The sequence below is a fragment of the Rhinatrema bivittatum genome, chromosome 7, assembly GCF_901001135.1.
Source record: "Rhinatrema bivittatum chromosome 7, aRhiBiv1.1, whole genome shotgun sequence".
NCBI classification, from domain to species: Eukaryota; Metazoa; Chordata; class Amphibia; order Gymnophiona; family Rhinatrematidae; genus Rhinatrema; species Rhinatrema bivittatum.
The window spans coordinates 211499473-211525962 of NC_042621.1; the positions used below are offsets into that span (position 1 = coordinate 211499473).

General features: G+C 43.2%; 1 protein-coding gene across 4 annotated transcripts in view; it reads right to left on the reverse strand.

Annotated features, from left to right (window-relative positions):
- The window catches only part of PRKG1 (protein kinase cGMP-dependent 1), a 2212673-nt gene that overhangs the window by 23852 nt on the left and 2162331 nt on the right, over positions 1-26490 (reverse strand). For all 4 annotated transcript variants that reach the window (XM_029609782.1, XM_029609780.1, XM_029609783.1 and 1 more), the window contains exons 12-14: positions 17050-17139; positions 6520-6661; positions 4838-5001 (exon numbers count right to left, since the gene is read on the reverse strand). In XM_029609782.1, coding sequence (XP_029465642.1) covers positions 4838-5001; positions 6520-6661; positions 17050-17139 — 396 coding nt within the window. The remainder of the gene's footprint in view (positions 1-4837; positions 5002-6519; positions 6662-17049; positions 17140-26490) is intronic.

Here is a 26490-nt window from a genome sequence, read left to right on the forward strand (position 1 = left end):
ACACAGCCGAATATACAATAAGGAACTCCCTGATGCAGATTCTCAATTTGAAATACAGACCTGTGTTAGGGTTAAATTGGAGAGGGAATGTTGTGTTCATCATCTGGAAGAATCTCTCCACAGTCAGATAAGTTCTGCATTTTATTTGCAAAAACAAAATTTTCAAGTAGTGTATGAACATAAGAATATGAGAAGTTGCCATACTGGGTCAGACCAATAATTAAGTGGAAGGCAAGTGAAGGCTGTTTGACCAGGAGTACCAATTATGATGATCAAACTGAACAGCAGAATTTGTTAACACAATAAAACTCAGTGTTGATGAAAGCATTAGGCAGGATAAGCTGTGGCCTAGGATACCAGAAGTGGGTTGGGTAGCAGAGTATCCAATAAGGGCGGCATTTTTGAAAATATGGATGAGAGGAGAAGCGGTGCAGGTAAGTCATGAAGCTGAAGGGCGGTTTCCGTGACTGGGTATGGATATCTTTGCGGAAATAGGGTCGTTTGTCATGGAGAAAGAGAGACAGACAGAGAGAAAGAGAGTGATCATGTGACATCATCATCGCCTAGGGCAGCTGGACACCCTTCCACTGGCACTGTAAAACTAACATGCAAAATGTAAATAGTAACATATTATTCATTACGGGGTAGATTTTCAAAAGTACACGCGCACGTCCATGTGCACGTGCTACCCGGAACGCACACATGGATGCACAATTTTATAACATGTGGGCACTGGCACGCACATGTTATAAAATACTGGGTCGGTGTGTGCAAGGGGGGGGGGGTATAATTTTACAAAATCGCATGGCAACGCATTGGGGCCTTCCCCAGTTCCCTCCCAGTCCGCTCCAATTAAGGAACGGACTGGGAGGGAACTTCCCAACCCCCTACCCTAACCTCCCATCCACTTCCCCTATCCTACCCTTCCCCTATCCCTATCCTAACTACTCCTATTTTTTTTGTTTTACCTTTGCTCCTGCAAAGGAGCTGGAGCAAGTTGCATGCGCCGGCACCCTGCCGGTGCATGAACCCACAGCACAGCGGCAAATTGCCGCTGTATCAGGTGCTTCTAGCCCTGCCCCGCCCCACCCCCTGGACTGCCCTGCCCCCTGGACTGCCCTGCTCCATCCCCCCAGAACGCCCCATTTTAAAGCCCCGGCACTTACACGAGCCCTGGGGTTTATGTGCACGGCCAGGCCTGTTTGAAAATTGGCCTGGCACGCGTAAGTCCCAGCCACATGCGTAAACCCCAGGATTTGCGCGCCCTAGGGTTTTAAAATCTACCCCTATATTTATTCACATGATAATGTTGGTAAATCTGCCATGTTAACTTGATCAAAATTAATTGTACTTCAATATATATACTGCTAATTGTCCAAACATGTTTAGGTTTTCTTTTGCACTGCAACCTTCTGTATTAACATTTTCAATTCCCTAGCACTTCTTTTATGTGGTCTTTCAGCCTTTCCTTTCTTTTGGTTTTCTCTTTATTCCTTTCTTTCTGTTCCTTGCTAATTTTTTCATTATTCATTTATTCTCATTCTGCTTTCCCCATTTCTTGTTTCTAAAACTAGTTTCCTCCTTCTTTCTTTGTCTTCTTCTCGTCCTTTGCTTTCATCTCAATCACCTTCTCTTCATTTTTCCTTCCTTCTCTCACCATCTTTTCTCTCTGTCTTGTATCACCTGATTATCTACCTCTGCCATCTCTTTTCTCTCATGATCATTCAGTTCTCTCCAAGTTCCAACCTACGCACTGTTCCCCTCTTTTTCCCATTCCTTTCTCTTCCTCTTATCTCTTCTTTCCATTCTTTCTTTTCTCCTTTTTTTCTTTCTCAGTCACTTTTCAATCTGTTTCTTTCTCCACCATGTCTTTTCTCTCACTAGCTATTTCCCATTGTCATCTATTTTCCCTTTCTCATTTTGTTCTCTATTTTCCATTCCAAGGCCTTTGTATTTTATATTCCATTTTTCTTTTTTTTTTTTTTTTTATCTTTTTCATCCCCTCTCCACTGACTTGGTTTCAAATTGCATCTCCCATACCTAACTAGGGATGTGTATTTGTTGATTTATTCATATCATTCATTTCATCTGTACATGTATATCACAAGAATGGATAACAGGTGCACAAAACTGATGGTATGCACATATGTAGGTAGCCACCCACATATGCACATATCATCATTTTTGCATGCCTACTAACCATTCATGAGATATGAGCGTATCACAGAAACTAGTGGAGCAATGAATACACATCCCTATACCTAACCCAAAAAAGGACCTGAACATAAAAAGTGGCAGATGCTTGAGGAGCAAGTACTTTTCGATAGTGAGAAGATAGAAATCTGGAAAATAGTTTTTCATAACATTTTAGCTAGGTGTCTAGGAAACAATGTTGTTTTAAATCAAATGAAACAATCAGCTCCTATCTGTGTCAATAAAGGCAAAAATACTAAGGATGTGAATCGTGTGCCCGATCGTTTTAACGATCGGGTTCGGCTGGGGGAGGGGGGGGGAATCTGATCGTTACGAGATGTGAATTGGAATCGGTTCCGATTCCAATTCACATCACTAATTCTTTTTAGTGAGGCCCGCGCCGATAAAAAAACCCCACCCCGATCTTTTAAAATTACCCCCGTAGCCTCCCCCATTCTCCCTACCCCCCCAAAAAAAATCTTTTTACACATATCTGGTGATCCAGGGGGGCCGCGGGCAGCGATCTCCCGTTCCCACGCTATCAGCTGCGCTAAAAAAAATGGCACCGATGGCCCTTTGCCCTTACCATGTGACAGGGCAAAGGTAGCGCCGGCGCCATTTTGAATACTGGCAATACGGCCCACGTGCAGGAGGTCGCTCCCGGACCCGCGCTGGACTTTTGGCAAGTCTTGTGAGGGTCAGGAGGCCCCCCCAAGCTGGCCAAAAGTCCCTGGGTGTCCAGCGGGGGTCCGGGAGCGATCTCCTGCACGCGGGCCGTATTGCCAATATTCAAAATGGCGCCGGCGCTACCTTTGCCCTGTCACATGGTAAGGGCAAAGGGCCATCGGCGCCATTTTTTTTAGCGCAGCTGATAGCGTGGGAATGGGAGATCGCTGCCCGCGGCCCCCCTGGACCACCAGGTATGTGTAAAAAGTTTTGGGGGGGTGTCGGGAGAGTGGGGGAGGCTAAGGGGGTAATTTTAAAGGGTCGGGTGGGGTTTTTTTTTTATCGGGCCATTGGTGCCATTTATATTAGTGGCAGCCAAAATGGCGCCGATGGCCCGAGAGCTGGAGATCACGCCGGGACCCCCCCACTGGACCACCAGGTAATTTAAAACATGTTGGGGGGGTTCGGGAGGGTGGGGGATTTGTTTTAAAGGGTCGGGGTGGGTTTTAGGGTTGTTTTGGTGTGCCGGTTTTCCCGCCCTCCCTCTCCCCCTCCCCTGATTTACGATTTTTCACGATAAATCGGGGGAATTTCTATTGTATCGCAACTCTAACAATTTTTGACGATTTAAAATATATCTGACGATTTTTTTAAATCGTCAAAAAACGATTCACATCCCTAAAAAATACCACATCTCCAAATTATAAATTACTAGTTCATTTTAAGATTCAGAACAAACTCCTTATATCCTGTGTTCTTTAGTCTGAGTCAGATAGCAATTCAGATGCATTGCAGTGTTATCAAGCCTTTGTTAGGCAGGAAGATCCCATAGGTATGATGGTAATTTTTTAATACTACAATACTTCTATTCTTAACCAGCTAGATGAGTACCCATTTTAATGTCATGAAAATTAAGATAATATTTCTACAAAAGAGACCATTTAAAATGAAAGAAGGTAAATAATGTTTATATTTGACCAAAAGCAATATGGTTTTGTATCAACATAAATAAATGACATTTTTGTATTAAAGTAGTTGAAAATAAAGGAATAATTTAGAAACCTGTCCATACCAAGACTTACTAAGAATATCAATGAGATTCACTATTAATAAAGTTTTCCTACCACATCTAGATGATTTTGTATAGTATATCACAAGGCAGTTGTTGAATCATATTGCTTTGAAAGTTGTAATCAAAATAATATATATATATATATATATTGATTTATACTCCGCTTTTCGGCATTTCAAAGCAGATTACATTCAGGTACTGTAGTTATTTTCCTGTCACCAGAGGGCTCACAATCTAGCAAATGCAAATTTGGCAAATTTATTCAAAGGGGCGGGATTGGGGAGGGGTTTGGGAAGAATTAATGAAAATGAGGGGCATTATCACAGCGCTCAATAGCACAATACACACTATCACATACTTTTAACACCAGAATTAGCTACATCTTTTTTGCAGGCATTAAGCTGTGTGATACGCCCAAAACAGCTGTAATGTAATTTACAATAAATATTGCAAATCCTATTTTTGGGCATGGGAGAGGGGAGGCAGGGAGAGAGAGAGAGAGAGGAAGAGGAGCAAAGTGGAATAGAGAGAGAAAGAGAGAGCGAGCCTCTGGGGTGGCACACATAGTAGTCAACTATTTATATTGCTATAGGAGGGCCAGCTAGTAACTCGAGGTGAGGTTTTGGTGGTGTTGTAGGGTTTTAGGGCCAGTTTTACATGCAGAGTGTGACATATGAACAGCACAAGTATACCTCAATGAAGATATGACATCATTTGGAGTAAGGAAAGACACACAAAGATGAGATTTCTACAATGTTTTCTCGCCCTAGTTTGATGGACTTGCCCAAGATCACAAGGAGCAATAGTGGGATTTTAACCCTAGTCTCCCTGGTTGTATAGCCCACTGCACTAACCACTAGGCTTCTCTATTTTTTTTAAACAGATTTTTAGTTGTAATGACCATACCTGCCAGTCAGAAGTTCATACATTAAGATTCCCAGTGACCAATAGTCTGCTGAAATATCATGACCTTTGTTCAGAATGATCTCTGGAGCTACATATTCTGGAGTCCCACAAAAAGTCCATGTTTTCTTTCCAAATCCTATTTTCTTTGCAAATCCAAAATCAACCTGTAAAAGAAGAAAAATGACATAAAATAAATGAAATCAAGAACTTTGGAATGGTGTGCAATATTTGCATTTTCAAGTAAAACAAAGTAGAAATTAAAAAATGTCCTTACATTATCATTGCCAAAACATTCATTTTTTATTATGGAAAGCATAAACATTATAGGGCAGATTTTTAAAGCCTTCTGCGTGTAAATCCCGGCCTTTACACGCATGGCCCGCCCCTTCCAAGAGGCCCGGCCCTTGAGTGTGTCCCAGCCTTTACGTGCGTGGCTGGGCCTCTTGGAGGATTTGCCCGGTGCGCTTAAGGCCCGGCCACGCGTGTAAAGGCCTGGACGCACTCAAGTGCTGGGCCTCTTGGAAGGGGCGGGTCATAGGACGTGTTTTGGGTGGGGAGGGACGGGGAGGGGGTGATCTGGTACAGCGCCATTGTTCGCTGTTCTGGAACCTCACAAGCTGGCTGGCTGCCGGTGTGTGCAAGTTACTTCAGGTCGGACCATGAAGGTAAAGGTAAAAAAGTTTAAAAATGATTTTTAGAGGGTGGGGTGGAGAGGAGAAGGGGAGGAAGGTAAGGGTAGGTGGGAGGGAACTGTGGAAGGCCCCGATGCATCACCGCGCGAATGTAGAGAAAATTGAACCCCCTTGTGTGTGCCGCCGCCGATTACATAACATGCGCTCACCAAGTAGTGCGCACACATGGACCTGTGTGCGTATCTTTTTAAAATCTACCCCTATTCTTTTTAAAGTTAAATGAAACAAAAATGGCAAAAAAATAAGACAGCAGCTTTCAAAGGGGTGTGTGGGTGTACATTGATGCATGTGTGTTGGCGCACACTCAGGGACACAGTGATTTTGTAACATACGCGCACAGCTTATAAAATCGCCTAGGCACACATATGTGTGCACCTCATTTTGGATGTAGGAGCATCCAACCGCACACATTTTCATCTTTATTAAAAATTGTTAATTGCTTAAAGGTGAATTTTAAAAGCCTGTCACGTGTATCAATTAGGGGATGCGCAAATATGTCAGCCGGCATGTGCCAAGCAGATTTTAAAAGCCAGCTGGATACATGTGTACTTGCTGCTACGCACACAAACTAAAAGTAAAAAAAAAAAGTGGTGGGTCATGGGCATTCCCGGATTTTAACAAGAAACTAGCGTGCAGATACTTATGCGCACAGGCGCGTACCAAGGTCCCTGTCACATAACTTTACTTCTGCTATGGATCACGTGCAAGTTATAAAATAAAGATAAAAAGACAGATTGGCAGGGTTTTAAAGGTTTGGGCTAACAGGGAAGAAGGGAGGCTAGTAAACTAGGGATTTTGGGAGCTTGTGTCTAGCATAATGGTTTTTATGCACCTTACACTTGTGAGTGGGAGGGCATTCAGAATATAGCTGGGAATAAAAACCTCTTAAAATTCCAATCCAGTCCACCAGAGTTTTTAAAGGTTTTGGGGATATGGTTAATATATATAGAAAAACAAAGTATTTCTTTGCAAAATATCATGAATACTTACCAGCTTAGCGTAACCTCGATGATCCAGAATGAGGTTTTCTGGCTTGAGGTCCCTATAAATGATTCCTTTGGAATGCAGATAGGCAAAAGCTTCTACTACACAAGCTGTGTAAAATCTGGTCGTAGAATCTTCAAAAGAACCTCTATGATAAACAAAAGCAGCAGCAAACCAAATCAATCTAAAAGGTTTAAAACAAGAATAACTAACATTCATTGCAAAGTACAGAAAATTACATTCAACATTGGGTACTGAGGAGAAGTTGTATTTCTGAAGTATTGATTTATGAAGTTTGTTGATGGAAAGCCACAGACAGGTGATAAAATTAAAAAAAAAAATCTTTCCATATTATTTTTCTGCATGCATGTCTTACAATTTTTTTAAGCTGGTAAAACTAGTAAACACAACACAAAAAAAATGTTCCCACATAATTAATGACTCTCTGTATTTATATTTGTAGGACTATTATGTATGTAGCTTAAAATATAAATACAGAGAGTCATTAACAATCATACAGGAGAATTTTTTTTTGTGTTGTGATACTTTTGATGATTTTCCAGGACTTATGGTTTAGTGCAAGGCTTCCCAAACCTGTCCTGGGGACCTCACAGCCAGTTGGGTTTTCAGGATACCCACAATGAATATGCATGAGATATATTTGCATACCACGGAGACTCAGTATATGCAAATTTTCTCTCATGCATATTCATTGTGGATATTCTGAAAACCCGACTGGCTGTGGGGTCCCCAGGACAGGTTTGGGAAGCCCTGGGTTAGTGTTTGGGCATTGTGTTGTTCCAAAACTAGAAAACAGCCATATTTAACTCTGCCCAAGTAATTTTCTTTATCAGCAAATAGAAAAGAATGGACAGGGAAGTATGCATAAAAATGGGTGTGTTCTTGTAGTTAAAGAACTTAATTATTGGTCTGGAGATCCTAGGATATAAGTTTAAGACTCTTCTCTGACACTGATCCCTAACATGAGCATTGGAAATTCTCTCTGTGCCTCATTCTATATCACTATAATGGGAAAAATAAAAATGTTCTAAATTTCAATCTCTCTCTCTCTCTTCCTTGGAACCTTGTATGTAGCTGAAATGCCAAAAATATGGTGCCAGATCATCTCTGAAGTAGCTGCATGTGTGTTTCTGAAGTACTAGAGTAGAAACCCTTTGGGATCTCCACTAGATGGCTCAACAGCAGGCTGCATCAAAGATGTGTGTGGCATTTTGTTCCCTATTTTCTCTGTCCCTGGTGGGCTAGGCCGTATACTCCTGGCTCTCTGCACACTGTTCCTTCTAAGCTATGAGCATGTGAGTGTCCACACAGGTTGTGAACCCTGAGCACGTATCAAAACATAAAGGGGTAGATTTTCAAAGGGGTACGCGCGTAAGATATGTGCAAACCCCCCGAAAACCTACCCCAAACCCCCCCTGCGCACGCCGAGCCTATTTTGCATAGGCTCGGTGGCGCGCGCAAGCCCCGGGACGCGCGTAAGTCCCGGGGCTTTGCTAAGGGGGCGTGCCGGGTGGGCGGCACAAATTTCGGGGCGGGGCGGGAGGTGTGTCGGGGGCGTGATGCCAGCCCGGGGGCGTGGTCGAGGCCTCCGGACCAGCCCCCGGATTGCGTGATGGCGCGCCAGCAGCCCGCTGGCGCGCACAGATTTACACCTGCTTTCGGCAGGCGTAAATCTGCCAACAAAGGGTGGGGGGGGGTTTAGATAGGGCCAGGGGGTTCGGTTAGGTAGGGGAAGGGAGGGGAAGGTGAGGGGAGGTGGAAGGAAGGTTCCCTCCGAGGCCGCTCCGATTTCGGAGCGGCCTCGGAGGGAACAGGCAGCGCGCGCCAGGCTCGGCGGGCACAGGTTGCACAAATGTGCACCCCCTTGCGCGCGCCGACCCCGGATTTTATAAGATATGCGCAGCTACGCACGTATCTTATAAAATCCAGCATACTTTTGTTCGCGCCTGGTGCACGAACAAAAGTACACGCGCGAGTAAATTTATAAAATCTACTCCAAAGGTTATATTTCAAAGTGATACGTGCATCTAGCATATGTGCTTGTCCACCTGATTTTATAAACCTGTCACATATGCGCACAAGTATCAATGTGCACATTTCTCACATCGTGGAAAAAAGGGGTGGTATGTTAATGAGGCATAGGCATTCTGGGGCAGGGCCAAAAGATATGTGTGATGCATATGGGCACCTGTCTGGTATATTTCAGCTCAAAATTACTTCTGCTACAGATGAGGTGTACGTCAAAATAAACTATTTATAGCATTGTATGAACTGCCTGAGGGATCTGGCTCAACTGGGGGAAGGACAGGCTAAAGAACCGGGGGGGGGGGGGGGGGGGGGATTAAGGATATAGCTATAGACTGGGTAAAGTAGTGGGCTAACTGGTGAAACTGGTTATTTCTGCATGTTATAAAATTCCCTCACTTGTGTGCCTAAAAGCCAACATTTTCCTGCTGTGCAGGTACACGCTTAAAATAGAGAGCACATATACATGTACCTACCAGGCCTATTTTATAACATGTGCACGTCCCTGTGTGCAAGATATAAAATTTCAGTGCATCTTGCCACTTGTCCATATACATGTTTTTATGAGTACACAGGCAAATGTTTTAAAGTTACTGTCAATGGATGGCCGCGCCATTTTTTAAGATGGCGCCGGCCATCCATTGCTCCTACCATGTGACAGGCCAATGGCACCGGTAGCCCCTGTCACATGGTAAGGGCAAAGGGCCACCAGCGCCATTTTGTTTACTGGCAGCCAACGGCCTGAGAGTGGGAAATCGCTCCCGGGACCCTCGCTGGACCACCAGGGACTTTAGGCAAATTTTTTTGGGGGGTCGGGCAAGTGGGGGATTGTAATAAATTAAATCTGAAGGGTTGGGGTGGTTTGTTTTTTTTTCGGATTGGGACAGCCGAAAAAAAATGGACCCAAACCGCAGGAAATTAAATTTCCCGCAGTGGGCCGATAACGAAGGCCGAACCAAAAGGTTCAGCCGAATCACATCTCTAAACATGCATGAACTATGCATTGAATATAAAATTGCAGTGCATTTGGCTATGCGCCCATATTCACGGCTCGAGTGCCCGTTTTAAAGTTATTGTCATAGTGCACACAAGAAATCCTGATAGTTTTTGCATTATACTGGCTCGTAGCACTATTTGTACGTCTCAAAACTGGCCCATAAACCCTAAACCCTAAACCATCACCAGCACCTCACCTCGAGCTATTAGCTGGCCCTCCTATAGAGATATAAATTGTTGAGTACTATGAAGGCCTTATAAATATGTTTTCTCTCTCTCTCCCTTTCTCCACCCTTTGTGAGCTACAAAATAGAAGTGTTGTGGGGAGTGAAAACTTTACTGTACCCTGCGATACTATCCCTTTTTCTTACTGTGGGAGTTATCCATGTGTTATTATAGTATTTTGATGAATCTAGGGGTTGGTTTGGGAAGAAGTTTATTCATTTTAGATAGACTAATTATCCACAAATGTTTCTCCTCTCTTTTTCCCAGCTGACTAAAGATCAAAGTGAATATTATTTGCATTATTACAAAATTCCATTCTCACAAAAATTAGTGGTCTAGAAGTTGGACAAACTCATGGTAAGCATTGTCTTTCAAAGCAAAGTCTACAATATAGTTTATTAGATGTCATTTTGAACAACCGTGACAACAAAAATAAATACTCATTGTAAAGGACTGAATTTTCAAAGCCATTTTGGCACATAAAATATGGTTTTATGCATGGAAATGGTGCTTATAAAGCTGCCCGGGGCTCAGTACATGTACAATTTTGTGTGTAAATTGTGGAGTAGCATTCTGTGGAGGTGGTGTTGAGACTTACAGACATACTTTTGTATATTAAAAAGTATGTGTGCAAGGTTACTTATTCATATTATGCCCTTGATAAAAGCATAGATAACTTTGTGTGGATAAGTTTCTGCATGTACCAGTCCTCTTATATGGGAATTTTCAAAGTGAACTTATGCACATAATTTCACTCTGAAAATTCAGGGTAAAATCTGCCCATAAAAAACACATGCAGATTTTACCTTCTACCTGCATAGTTGTAAAATTTCCCTCCTAAATACTTTGAATCTGCAGTTAAAAGCAAAATTTGTGAGGAAAGAGTCAAACACTTGGTTCATGAATGGACATCTTAGATGAAACAGCCGTATGAAAAGTTACTGTCATAAATGGAAGTGACAATACAAAACAGCATGAGAAAATAACTGTCAGCACGTTGATTACCAGTATGTATGTCATATAAATAAATGAACTATTTGCTGTATTATTACAGCTATTAAAGCTTTGGGAACTTATAAATAAGTTTCCACGCTAGAGTAGTTTCGATTATACAGACTAATGTGAAAACTGTTCTCACTGGAAATACTAACAAGAAGAGTTTACAATTTTTAAGCTGCTGCATCTCCAGCAAAGAGGAATACATACTGGTATTTAGCCAAACAAATATGCAGAATTAAAAATGCTTCTGACAAAAAATAATTAAATATCATACTTATACACATTTTGAGTTACTCCTGGTGTTGCTTTGCTGTTGAATTAATAGTTTTGAGAAAAAGAAGAAAAATTTTAAAAAAAATAGTTTCTTAAATAGGCCCTGCATTGAGATTTGATTTCACTTCTTAAATGGAGCATTGCAAAGTAAGTTCTGAAACTGATTTTATTTTCTCTTTCATAGCCTGTAGCTCATTTTAACTCTCCTGGTCTGTGTGTCCATATGAAACATTCAATGGATTACCGTTTACCTTTGGACTTTCACCTGAAAAAGACAAACCTTCAAGGTGCTCAACATGTAAAGCTACCATATTCTGGGATCCCAATGAAACTGAGCTACGCAGTTTTGCAATTGATTGTTCAAACTGAAGAGTACCAGCACGAAGAGGTAGATTACCATGATGGTAATTGTGATTATACATAAACTCCTTGACCAAGCAGAACTTAAAATCACAGTACGTGAAAGAAGAAGACAATTGGTTACAGTTTGATAAACCTGCTTTGTAACACTTATGGCATAACATAGATTGCCTGCAAAAGCTCAAATAAACTATAAGAGCTACAACAGAATACTACAAAAGTCTGAATTTTTCCTGTGCCAAAAAAGTCTTGCAATTAACTGAAAAGAAGGCTTGTTTTGGCATGCTACTAAGCAGCATGAGGAAACCAATAGGCAGGACAAATGATGTTCTTATGTGTTTCTTCCATCTAAAGTTTGGAAGTACATTTAGAGGTGAATTTTAAAAGCCCGAAGCGTGCATTAATTAGAATACCTGCATAGAAGTTGGGCTTGCTCGCGCCGAGAAGATTTTAAAAGCTGCCGAGAAACGCACACATCTCCCGCAGCACGCACATCTGGAAAGCTTTCAAAAAGGGACGAGCTGTGGGCATGGTCTAGGTGGGGCATGGCTGTTTCAGAGTTTGACAGGGGCGGATTGGCCTATCGGGGGATTGGGCATCCCCCTATGGGCCGGTCGCTCCTGTCACGTGGTCTGCCGAGCGAGGCCACAACAGAGCTGCGTTCGGCAGACCACGGGGTATCTTCTGGGCCGGCCTGGGCGGAAAATCCCCGGGCCGATCTTTACCCGGAATCCGCCCCTGAGCGTGAACCAAATATTTGCAAGTAAATACTGATGTGACCTAGCATGCGCTGAGACCTTCTGCCACGTAAGTCTTACTTCTGCTCTGGATGACATGTAAGTTACAATTTAAAGAAAACTGGGCAGATCTACAGGGTTTTAAGGATTGGGGCTAACTGGAGGCAGTGAGGGCTATCAAACCAGGAGGGATTGGAGGACCTATCTCTTAACTGGGTGAACTGGGGACAAACTGCTAAAACTGGGAATGACATCGGTGCATGCCCTTTTTAAAATCCCCCGATTTACATGTAGAAATGGCATTTGCATGCACATGCATGCACTACACTTAAAATTTCATGCACTTGTGCATGCAGCTAGGCTATTTTATAATGTCATGTATATGTTATAAAATGCCCATGTACCTGGGGGTGGGCCAAGATATGCACGCAAATGTGTGCATGTGTGCTGCTTTGAAAGTTACTGTCCTTATCTTTAGGACTTGTTCTCCCACAAAACATCTGCATTTACGGATTGGTAAAGGGATACAGTGCACATCCAAAAACAATGAGAAAACTCAAGGTGCCTGTTCTTTGGAAATCTGTTACTTAGGGACCTATGTATTAAAAGCATTTTACATAAAGTGGCATTTTCAAAGGAATCTAGCTGGCTAAGTGGAGTATATTTATCAAATTATGGACCAGAATCCTTTTCTCCCATTTTGTGTTTATGGGAAAATCCTTTAGTGAATCAGGTAGTGTGGCAAGCAGTAAAGTGTGGTATTTCATGTTATTTACCATGACTACTACAGTTTATGAGGGTTTCTACTTACTAGCAATGCAGAGTGTGATGCAGTTTGATAAATATAAGTTAGGCCTTAACTGGGGAGGAAAGGCTTTGAAAACTCAACCTCGCTGATTTGTCTCAATTTAGCACCTCACATTGGGGCCGATTTTAAAAGCCCTATGCACGTAAATCCAGTTGATTTATGTGCGTAGGGGTGGTTACGCGCGCCGGGCCTATTTTATAAAGGCCTGGTGACACGCAAAAAGCCCCAGGGCGCATTTAAGTCTTGGGGCTTTACAAAAGGGGTGGTCCAGGGGCAGGGCCAGAGGCCTCCAGCACAGTGGCCATTTGCCGCTGTGTTGGAGGATTGAGTGCCGGCAAGCGCAAAAGGTAAAATAAAATTTGGGGGGTTTAGGATAGGGCTGGGGGATACAGGTTAGGGGAAGGGGGGGGAAGGTCAGATTAGGGGAAAGGGAATGTGTGAAGCCCAAGGGCATCAGTGTGCGCAGAACCCTGATTTTAAAACATATGCACGCTTGTGCGCACAGGGCCAGATTTTTAAACTTATGCACGGGCAACACGGTGCAAACAAATCTATACCTGATTTTATAACATGCGCGCAGCCTCGCGCATGTTATAAAATCCGGGGTCGGCGCGCGCAAGAGGGTGCACACTTGTGCACCTTGCGAGCACCGAGCCCAAGGGGAGCCCTGATGGCTTTCCCCGTTCCCTCCAAGGCCGCTCCGAAATCGGAGCGGCCTTGGAGGGAACTTTTTTTGCGATCCCCCCTACCTTCCCCTCCCTTACCCTATCTAGCCTACCCCCCAGCCCTAACTAAATGCCCCTTACCTTTTATTTCCGAAGTTACACCTGCCCGAGGCAGGAGTAACTTGCACACGCCGGCTCGCCATCTCCCGGCACAGGCCTCTGTGCCGGAGGACTCAGGACCGCCCCCGGACCGCCCCCGAACCTCTGCCATGCCTCCGGACCGTCCCCTGACCCCCGGGACCACCCCTGGGCCCGCCCCAGACTGCCACCATGCCCACGGACCCGCCCCCTTCCCACCCCTTTTTCGAAGCCCTGGGATATATGCGCGTCCCAGGGCTTGCGTGCGCCACCAAGCCTATGCAAAATAGACTCGGCGCACACAGGGGCAGTTTTTCGGGGGTTACGCGCGTATCTAACGCATGTAACCCTTTGAAAATCTGCCCCACATGTTATAAAATCAGGGGTACATGTGCGCGAGCCAGGTAGCACACGCGCCTTTTATGCCCGCGCATATGTTTGAAAATCTACCTCATTATGAGCAGTTCAGAAGGTTAGAAAAGAGAGAGAAACTTAGGCAACTGATTTTCAATGCTAGCTGCCTATTTTTGCCAGCCAAAACCAAGTGCTGCAATAGCAAACTATTCTGGGATGAGGCCAACAGTTACTCATGTAACCCCATATTTTAAAACTGGAGTTCACCACATGCATTGACTTCTTATCCCTGTAACTTTACTGCTGCTCCAGATGAGCAGCAAGTCAGTAGATTTTGAGTTTTAGGGCTTACAGGATAGGGAGAGTGGTCTGGAGGGCATGCAGGATGAAGACCTTAATATTAACTGGGCAAACTAGTGGACTAATTGGAAAAACTGGGTTGTCCCTCGCGCAATCATATTTTAAAATCCACCTAGATATGCGCATAAAAGCCGGCAAAGTCCTAGAAAAGATAAGCGAAGTACACATTCTCGAGCAACTTCTTATGATTAAACTCATACATGTGAGAGGTGTATTTTAAAACATAGGCGTGCAAGTACGCACATGATTTAAAATTGCAGCCTTTCTCCACTCATGTGCTGATGCACATGAATGGGTGCATGCACACTCATTTTAAAATGTGCCTGTCTGCTTTTATGAAAATTGACCCTTAGGCCCCCAACGTTAGCCAAAACCAGTGGTATTAGGCACATATGTAGGAACAGTAAAATCGAATATACGTGCATTGCAGAACATTGAATTAGCATGGTAGAAACCTTAGTAGTCATTGCAATGCTATTTACTTAGTGTTCGATTTTCAAAAACCTGCACTGTCTGCAAAGTTTGATGGATATTTTAGACTACATATATTGAACTAGTTCTCTAAGGAAAACAATTCATATTGTTCTCCTTTGAAAATGAGCATCTGTTAATCATTCAGTTAGCCTAGCAAGGGCAAAATGGCATGCACGCTTTTGGAAATCTCATCTGCACAAGCTAATTTCTCCATCAACCTAAACATACCAACAAAAAACACTTCCTTTTAAAGTGGCTAAAAGTTTGCATGCTATGGAAGACACATATTTTCGGCCATATTGAAGGAGGGCAATTTTCAGTCAGGCCATTTTACCCAGGTAAATACTTATTTTGTGATTTGGTTGCCCACTATGATCAGGGGTCCAGGACAGGGGAGTTGATGTGTTATTGAGTTCAATGGGTGGAAGAAAGGAGGTTGAATGTGTTCACCTGGGCTCTTCAGCAGTTTAACTTTCGGCCAGTTAGTAAATAAGAAGATGTAAACAACTGCAGGCAAAGAGCACAGATGTGTTCATAGAACTGTGCTTCCTGTAACATATTCCTTTGAACATGGATTATGCATACTATTATTTTAGTGAATAAAGTTCTACCTACTGATTTAGTGGATACACTAATTTTTGCAAGTTATACAAAGTAATCTCCAAAAATAATAATGCATTTAGCATAAATGCCCCCTAGACAGGAAGACCTTCCATAAAACAAAGTATGTAAAACAACCAGCTCGTTGGAGGGAACTGTGGCTCATCCCATCTTGGAATTCTTTTCATAGTCTTTAAGGGACTCATTTTCCAAGGAGTTACCGCGTGTGATAATTCCGCAAACCGCACTAACAGCAGTTAACGCGATTTGCAAATGCAAATTTTTTATTTCGTATTCAGGGGGCGGAGTTGGGGCAGAGCAAATGTAAAGTAGGGAGGATTTATCGTATGCCGCGAAACAGCCGCACTGTTAGCGCGGCTCCTAATGCAAACAATAACTACACCTCTTTCATTTGCGTTACAGGCCGGTACCCAGGTAGAGAGTCCATCAAGCTAGGTTGAGAGAACATTGCCCAAATCTCATCTTGGAGTGAGTTTCCTCACTCCGTAGGACATCAAATCTTCACAAGAGACCACTGTTCTGTTCGTACGTCTCACGTTGAATGTGAAAGTGGCCCCTAACCCCCTAAACTAATACTTAACCCTCACCTCGAGTTACTAGGTGGGCCTCCCATAGGGATACAAATACCTGTCTAGGGAGGAGGCACTATAGCAAGTCTCTCTCTCTCTCTCTCCATGAACCACAATGTAGCCCAAATTGGGCTAATAGTGCAACTTGCAATAACAGCCTTTCACATAGCTGATACACCCCCCTTTTTGGTATCCAATGCGATATTGGAAAATGAGGCCCTAAGACTCAAAAGATTGTCTTCATGCCATACATCTATTGGAGTATATTTATCCACATAGTACAATATTTTTCTACATGCTGAATATGAATGTTTATAAATAAATAAAGTTATTCATATGCATTGGCCAGGGCATCACTCTTGTACATGTGCACACTGCCCCATTAATTCTCTATCATCATTCTCATAATCTTGCTTCGAACTCAAATTGACTGAAAAAACGTTGTTCAGACATAGGGACTGGTAAGAGAATAATAAAGAGAATATGAGGCAGCCATTTACTGACATCAGAGAACTGATGACCTAATATAAACATGGGCAATAAAACTGTATCATATATTGTCCAAATACAAATCTAGTCAAACCAGCCCCATCAGACAGGGGATTTGAATCTGAATTCTCTGCATGGCAGTATAGAGCAGTACAGACTGAGTTAGAGAGGGTTAGTCCAAGAAAAATGCATTTTGACACAAAATTAGTAAACAGACCAGTTGGAATCTCTTATGCAGTTATTTGACAATGTATCAGGTAGTTACAGTTGACCAATTCAGCCTTTCCAATTGAATATATTTCTAATATGCAGATGAATGTCAATTATGAGAAAGGTTTCAATAAGCATCAACATAAACACTGAAACTGTCTTTCCTCACTTTGTATAACATTAGGTTATGTTATAAAATTGAAATTTCATACCTGTCCCTGAGAATAGTCCAAAGCTCTCCACCCAGGCAGGCCTCCATCAGCATGTATAAATATTTGCTGTCCTTGAATGTTCTATATAACCTGTTCACAAAGCAGAGATAAAGATGTTTAAAAATAATATGAAAAGTAGCATTTTTATTCATGCATGTGATGCAATAACAATATTTGGGGTATGTATACAAAAATATTTCATTTCATTTCTTTTGTTTCCTTTTTCTTTTGTTCATTTTTTCTTTATATTTCATTTTTTTTCTTTTGTTTTTTGTTTTAGTGCAGACTATGTACAAAAAGCATACAATAAATGCATTTAGAGATGAATTTTAAAAGATACGAGCACCAAAATCAGGAAAAGAGTGCATCTAGCACATGCATGTGTCTACCTGATTTAATAAAGTGGGGAGATTCGCATGCATGTGCCACTGCACGCCCATCTCATATTGGAGAATAAAGGGGCATGGTGTGGGCAGGGCATGGGTGATATGGGCCAAGAGAACTGTATGCAAGTACTTACACACCTGGGTGTGTACCCAGGTCCAATGCTATGTAACTTTATTTCTGCTATGTAGGAGGTGTAAGTAAAAAAAAATTAAAAACTAGTTATTGACTGAGTGGTTTAAAGGCTTTGGGGTACCTGGGAGGAATGCAGGTTAAAGAACCAGGGGGTTTGGAAGACCTAATGCTAGACTGGGAGAACTGGGGAACAAACTGGTGAAACTGGTCATGGTGTGAATGTGCGACTTTTATAAAATTCCGCCACTTGCGCAGCTCATACCCAACTTTACATGGCTGTGTATGCCCTCTAGTAAAACTGGGTGCACATATACGTGCACCCAGGCTATTTTTCTGACTTCCGACTTCCCTTACCTACATTGTTCTAACATGCCAGAGGCTGCACACCTTGGAGATCTGCTGAGGATATGGGTACGGCCCAGTACGAGAGTTACACCCTCTCCCCCGGATTTTCAAGGACCAGCGAGACCTCACCAGACGCCGACGGAACCGTGACACTTTCCAAGGCTTGGGCCCCTCTCTCAGGGCAAACCCAATCCAGGGCACCCTGCCCTTCACAAAGAAAAGAGAACTCTCTCCGGGGCTCCCGCTGGCTTCTCCGGGATTGGTTGCATTACCTTGTGGTGCCCGTCTCTGCCACTCCGGGTTCGGGGATCTGAACCCGACTCCCTTTTGGGAACCAAATCGGTTTCTTTTACCTTTTCCTTTTGTTTATTTTTCTAACAAATAGATTTGTTGCATTGGTAATAGCTTCTTTTAAGATGGCCTACTCATGCTCCATCTCACCCATTTCCCCCAAGTCTTCTAGTTCTTCCTCTAGGAACATCTCCATTTTGAAAAAGTCAGTGTTTCTGAAATTCAAAACTTGGGTCTTTATGTGACTTCTCTGTATCTTACTTGTGATCTCAAACCATACTGTCTGATGATCACTGGTGCTGAGGTGGGCATCTACTCAGACATTAATAACATTATCCTCATTTGTGAGCATCAGGGCCAGTATCACACTCTTCCTTGTGGTTTCCATTACCATTTGTTGAGCACAGCCCCTTGAAGGGCATTCACTATTTCTCTACTTATAGATTCTGCAGAAGGGATACTCCAGTCTACATCTGGCAGATTAAAATCTCCAACAAGCAACACTTCTCCCTTCTTTCCTACTTTTGGGATGTCTTTGATCAGAATTCTGTCCAGTTCTTCTGACTGAATTGGAGGCCTGTAGATCACACAGATATAAATGGAAGCACGATCTTCTTTTTTTAGGACAGTCCATAATGCTTGTTCCCTACCCCACGTCCCTTGAATTTCAGTTGCCTGGCTATTGTTTTTGACATAAAGCACTACTCCTGCCCCTTTCCTATCCTCTCTACCCTTCCTTAATAAGTTATAGCCTGAGATGGCTGTATCCCAATCTTGAGACTCTGTGAACCACAGCAGTGATGTCCAAGTCCACTTACACCTTTAGAGCCTATAGTTCTGAAACTTTATTGCCCAAACCTTGAGCATTTGTCCTCATAGCTTTCCAGCATCTCTCCCTTAGCTTTCTGCTCTTTTTTGGACATCTCTTTTGCCTTATTTAACTGGTTTTTGTTAATTTCTTCATCTGCTTCTTGAAGATGTCAGAGATGACATTCCAATTTCCTTCTGCTACCCCCATCCTCTAGTTTAAATGCGTTATGGCATATGATTTGAAATTTTCACTTATGATCCTTTTTTCTGCCACAGACAGATATAGATGTAAGCCATCTTTGACATATTATTCCACACATGGCTCCAGCCCCCAATAAATCCAAAATTGTCTTCCTTACACCAGGTTTTGAGCCATGCATTGAAGTTATCTAAATGGCTTAGCCTCTCCTTCCCCTTAACATGAACAGATAACACTTCTGAAAAGGCAATAGCCTTTGCCATGTGCCTAATCTGCTTTGCCAGAGTCTGGAAATCTCTCTATATTGCTTGGCTGCTGTTTCTAGCAAGGTCGTTGGATCACATATGGATGATAATGTTAACTTCAGAGTCCTTACTTTCTTCATTGATTGAATTGACTATCTGATTTGCATTTCTACCAGCTGAGGATCCCAGAAGATATTTAACTATGGTGTTTCCCTTGAAAAAGATTCCCAAATCAATGCTTCTGATGACTGAGCCTCTCACAGAATGAGCTTTTTCTTATGGTTTTTGATTGTTTTATGGAATTTCTGTGTGCATTTGGGTTTCTTCTTTCCTTTCAGATACCACTTCAGTCTCTATTGCTAGAGCTTCTTCATTTTCCAATACATTTTATACTTGAGTCACTTGAGCAAGTAGGTGCTCTGCATTGCAGGTCGTATCCTACTGGAGCCCACTGTAATCCATTTATTCCTGGGTTTCTTGATGTTCTTTGCAAGTGGGGGAGGGAATCTAGGTTGCTCAGTTGTGAAGCATGGGTGTCTTTGGGTCATATGTCTTATCCTACCTGAGCCCACTGTAAATCACTTGTTTCTGGGTAAACCACTTGTTTAGAAAAACAATCTGTGTTAATTATCACTTAAATGCTCTGAGACAGATATTAAAAAATTAATGTCTAGGTAAGTTAGCTGGATAAAACTTATCTGACTAACTTACAAGGGATATTCAGCAGCACATAATATCTAAAAAAAAATCACTAGTTAGCTGGAGAGAACTTATCCGGCTAACATTAGACCTGCTATTGAACAGGTTGAATTTATTCAGTTAACTTAACTGGATAAGTTCAAATATCAGAATATATATTTATTATATCGGAATATGTTTATTTATTATATTCCGCTTTTACAGGCACTTCAAAGCAGATTACATTCAGGTACTGTAGGTATTTCCCTATCCTCAAAATGCTTACAATCTGAGTCATTCATCATTTCGTATTAGGGCCTTATAGTGCACGATAATGCTGTAACACACGTGATAACACCATAATGCGCGCGATAAATAACGCAATGCAAAATGTGTATGCAAATTAAAAATTGAGTATTCGAGTGGAGGAGTTTGGGCGGAGTAAATGGAAATGTGGGTCTGTTAGCGTGGAGTGCAAAAGAATAACGCACACTATCACGGGATTTAATGCCAGAAATAATTACCCCTTTTTCGTTTGTGGTACAGTGAAAAAACTATTGCGCTCCTGCAGACGATATCGTAAATCACGGGTATTATCACAACGATTATCGTGCGTGATAAAAAGAGGAATTATAACTGACACACCTACCAGGCCTTCCTGCCCCAATAAAAACAAAAGCCATAATGTTTGTGGCAAGTTTAATAATTGGGGGATACTGGATGCTTTGGGAGGCTCACCGCAGACAACAAGAAGTGGAATAACTCTTTGCGAGTCTATAGAGTATTTAAATTTGTTTTCTGAGCCATTCCTGGTGCAGCTTCAATGCTGCTTCAAATTGCTCCTGGCGCGGCTCAGATGCCAGATTTAAATAATTCTATACGGGCGCGAGTCTACAATATTTACATTTGCTCTCTGAACTGCTCTGGACGCGGCTTCAATGCTGCTTCAAATCATTCTTTTTGTCTTGTGAATCACCCTGGGGCCAGCGTTGCCCCGCTAAAAGCTTTTCTAGCAACTCATGTTGGAAATCTTTGTGAGTCTACAGAGTATTTAAATTTGTTTTCTGAGCCACTCCTGGCGTGGCTCCAATGCTGCTCCTATTGGCTCTTTCTGCCCCGTGAATCACCTTGGGGATGGCATTGCTCCATTACATGTTTTTCAAGCATTCCATGCTGGAAATCTTTGTGTGCCCAGATGACAATTCGCCCCGGTGCACGTTTAAACTACTTTATAATCTTCATGCCTTTCTCAATGTTTGTACGCACATTATTCAATACAGATTCCTTTCTTGTATGACTCTGACCATGCATTAGAATACAATTAACACCTCTAGAGTCAGCCTCTGTCCCTCTTGATGCAGATCTGCAAGTCATGGTCCTGTGTCGGGGGACTGAATTCTTTAACACCAATCTAAGCGACTAATTTGTAAATTTATTTAGATTTGTAAAAGACTTTTTTCAATTAAAACAATCTCAGCATAAGATATTGTATGATGGACTATATTCACTCTGTTAAAAATTTCTTCTTAGTCTATTGTCTCTACAAATAATCCACTTTAAGAGTTATTGCAGCACACAATTGTAATTTTTTATTTTCCTTTTGGTGTGATTTCTGCACATTGGACCACTATATATTATGTGGTGTTTACAGAAAACAAGTATGCCTACTCAGGATTTGTCTTGATAATAGAGCAGTACACTGTACTGGAAAAACAGTTCTGAAAGTAAAGATGACATAAAAAACATGTGGCTGCCATAATGTATTCTGCCTCATAGTGACACTAAAAGAAGCATGTGTGACATGAGAGTTTGTGAATGGCTGCCAACACAGTGATCATAGTTTGGCCCAGCTAGCGCTGTGTGGCTTGCTGACCTTCCCCAGTGGACTCCATCTTAGAGCTCACAAGTGGATGAGATACTGTCACAAGTGTGATGCCAACCCAGCTGGTCCTCGAGCATGGAGAGCTACAGCTCTAGAAATGCTGTAAATATCAAATAACTCTGAAGCTTAAAGACACAGCCTAAAGGTACAGGTAGACAGTTTAAGGTTTCAATGCCAGAGTTCCCATTTTATGTCTCATTCTGTAGCTGAGAAACGTGTGCATGTGAAGTTGTACACCTGTACTGGGTCGGCTTACTGTCACATGAGCACGCCAAAACACAGCTGACACCACTGCATCACCAGTTTCAGAGCCACTCCAACTAGGTTTTCCAACTGGATCCAGATTTCCAGGATATGTTGATCCAGTCCTGGTCTTACTCCCTTGCATGCAAGTATTGATAGTCTTGGTTTTGCTCGGAAATCTATAGAGAAATCTGATTAAATCCTTGCATGTAATGTGTCCCAAACCAGGACAGGATTTACCTGTCCTGAAAATTGAAGGCAGTTGGCAACCCTACTGTTGACATCAGGGTGCTCTAGGAGCATACCTTCTCTTACAGCCTTGGGTAAAGCGCCTGTGCTTCCTGGTGCCATTCCCAGAATGTGCACATGCCCTTTCACAATAGCATACCTCTTGGTAGTTGCATGCACCCCGACAGACATGCAGTGAACCATACATACCTATGCAATTTGTAAATGATAATGTGCAGAAGGTGAGGGCCTTGGCTACTGTGATGTGATGTAGGTTTGCTTAGCTTCTCGGCAAGCCTACACCAGGATGCAGGTCCCGCTCTATGAAGGCAGAATTGGGAATTGGATGGTGTACTGCCTTCACTTGTATTTTCCAGTGACCTTGGAGATGTCACCATCACTGGATAGTTTCTAATAACTCTAAGAGAACATAGCTGGCCCATCCATCTGGAATAGCATCCCTTCAAGTCTTAGAGTGGAACCTTGCCTGTTAACTTTTAGAAAAAGACTTAAAACCTGGCTATTTCACCAAGCCTTCGCCGACCCACCAGACAATCACTAGTTGTCCTTCACTCTTACCCGTTATGGTGATTACACTCACAAATGGACTCTGACACCTCCAGGTTAAAGCACCATTATGCTTTAACCCGTATGCCCTATGGTATCACCTCATATTTATTTCCTGCCTTATCTTCTTTCCAGCTTGTTGCAAGCTTCCAAGTTCTCTTACCCTGTTGATTGTAACTTTTTTTGACTCATTCCTACCTACTGTTTTTTGCTGTACTTGAATTGTTACCCCAGTTATTTTCTTGTTAATTGTAAACCGATCCGATATGGTTATTTACTATGAAGGTCGGTATATAAAAACTATTAAATAAATAAATAAATAAACATCTCTCCTGAGCAAAGGTTGATGTCATAGAAGCCAAAGGTTAGGTGTGTTTGAACTTCCTGCCTTCAAATCAACCATCACAGCTGGCCTTACAGAGATATTGAGATGTCAGGGTACTGCAAGGCCCTTGGCCATTATGGCTCACTGATAGGGATGTGAATCGTTTTAGGACGATTAAAATTATCGTCCGATAATTTTAATATCGTCTTAAACCGTTATGGAACACAATACAATAGAGATTCTAACGATTTATCGTTATAAATCGTTAGAATCGTGAGCCGGCACACTAAAACCCCCTAAAACCCACCCCCGACCCTTTAAAATAAATCCCCCACCCTCCCGAACCCCCCCCCAAATGAGTTAAATAACCTGCGGGTCCAGCGGCGGTCCGGAACGGCAGCGGTCCGGAACGGGCTCCTGCTCCTCAATCTTGTTGTCTTCAGCCGGCGCCATTTTCCAAAATGGCGGCGAAAAATGGCGGCGGCCATAGACGAACACGATTGGACGGCAGGAGGTCCTTCTGGACCCCCGCTGGACTTTTGGCAAGTCTCATGGGGGTCAGGAGGCCCCCCACAAGCTGGCCAAAAGTTCCTGGAGGTCCAGCGGGGGTCAGGGAGCGATTTCCCGCCGCGAATCGTTTTCGTACGGAAAATGGCGCCGGCAGGAGATCGACTGCAGGAGGTTGTTCAGCGAGGCGCCGGAACCCTCGCTGAACGACCTCCTGCAGTCGATCTCCTGCCGGCGCCATTTTCCGTACGAAAACGATTCGCGGCGGGAAATCGCTCCCTGACCCCCGCTGGACCTCCAGGAACTTTTGGCCAGCTTGTGGGGGTCCTCCTGACCCCCACGAGACTTGCCAAAAGTCCAGCGGGGGTCCGGAAGGACCTCCTGCCGTCCAATCGTGTTCGTCTATGGCCGCCGCCATTTTTCGCCGCCATTTTGGAAAATGGCGCCGGCTGAAGACAACAAGATTGAGGAGCAGGAGCCCGTTCCGGACCGCTGCCGTTCCGGACCTCCGCTGGACCCGCAGGTTATTTAAGTCATTTGGGGGGGGTTCGGGAGGGTGGGGGATTTAATTTAAAGGGTCGGGGGTGGGTTTTAGGGGGTTTTAATGTGCCGGTTTTGCGATTTTGCGATTTTTAGATTTTTCACGATTTTTCACGATTTTTCACGATATTTTACCCCCCCAAACGGCAACAATACGATTCCCTCCCCCTCCCAGCCGAAATCGATCGTTAAGACGATCGAGGACACGATTCACATCCCTACTCACTGATAGACATGTGGTGCATTTGAATGTACATATGTATGTATGAAGAAAATATGCATAGTATTTTGCTTTGAGCAATAGCTAGTATCTTTTACAGTCCTGGTGCGATCTGTGACCACCCTTAAAGCACATAAGCTGAACACTCCAGTGCCAAAGAGCTTGCAGATAGTTCCGTTTCAAACGTCACTCCACATATTTCTGGGATTTAATGGTTGCAGGCCCTTGCTGATCTACATGCCTGTCATGACTTGTGGGGGATCAGAAAGAGCTTCTGTCCTCTACGCTGTGCCTCATGTGGTGTAAGTCACTTTTACAGTTATTGTTGAGCAGGACAGGTGTGCTCCTACACTCTAAATGATCTGCTCTGTATATAGCATTAAGGCTAGAGAAACTGTTGTCAGCTGATGACTTCATGAGCCTACCAGCTGCCTCCATAGTACATGGGAAACAGTGCTGAATGTATAGGCTTACTGCTCTCTGAGGTCTTATGTAGTTTGCATGATGGCTGATGGCTTTTCTGCATTGGTCTCTTGCCAGACATGCATTTAGTGCCACATAAAGCCTTGAGGGGACCATGTCAATATGTCAAACAAAGTAGGTATTATATGTACCTCTGACAGATGTGTTTTATGTGGCCAGCTATAGATAAGTGTTGAGGAAGGACTCAGACTACCTCATTAGGAGTTATGGACAAGCAGCCACAGACATCAATATTGTTTGATGACAAACATTCCAGAAACATATGCATGGCCCATGTGTAGGTGCACGAAGTGCTGCAGATAGTCTGTACTCAAAAGATAAGTGTGTCAGTATGCAACTCGGTGAGTGATATGCTGTGTTACCCTCTGTCAATCTCTGTCTCTGGGGAAGCTGTTGCCCATGGAGGTCCCTCTCTTACCACAGCAATCCACACGCCAGAGCAGGCAGTGTGTGTGAATTCATTTTCACACACTGCTTTTGGACAGCAGTGATCAAGTGCTTCCACTCTTGAAAAGGGGCATCTCTAAAAGTTGACCACATGGGCTGCAGTATGCATGGCCTCAGGACTTATACTCTGAAATTTCCTCTAGTCCATTCACTGTTTATACCTAGCATTGAGAGAGGGGCAGAGGTATGAAACTTGACAGCATGACACATCAAATATGTAGTCTTACAAGTGTGCGTATTAGTTGATATTTGCCTGTAATGCACACCGTCCAGCCTCCGCCGTGGCGGCTTTTCTACCTAGTATTTGGAGTGGGCCTAATAGTCCAGTTATTTGGGAGTGTGCAGGCTACCCAGAGCTTAAGCTGTCACAGAGGCTTGTCACTTTAGGGGGGGGGGGGGAGGAAGTGGGTGTTAAGAAGCTGTCCACTGAATGTGGGTATGCTGGGATGGCAGGAACGTGGAGTGGCAAGGACCACCTAATGGCATCAATGGTGGCCAGATTCAGATGAATGGTTTGGATGAGGGTTTAGTGGCAACATGTAGTGAGATACCTGGTGCAGGGGGTTGTGTGTGTGTGTGTGTGTGTGTGTGTGTGTGTGGTGGGGGGGATGGTTCGTTTGGTTGGCGAATGCCTGAGGCCTGGCGTCAGTCCTAATTGAGAGTCTTTTTTTCCAGTCACTGGTCTCCTTAGCTTCCTCTCTGTTGATCATATCATGGAAACTCTCTTTGTCCTCTGAATATACTGGCAGGGTGGGGCTACCTTTTTTCTACCATATGTAGGTCAATAGCTTTCCTGTGCATAAATAGAAGTGGTATAGCCATATCTGCTGTAGAATCTAGGGGACAGTTTTGCTTAGCACTTTCGGTGCTTCACTTGTACACTAACCAACCTTTCCCTTTGATACCACTGTA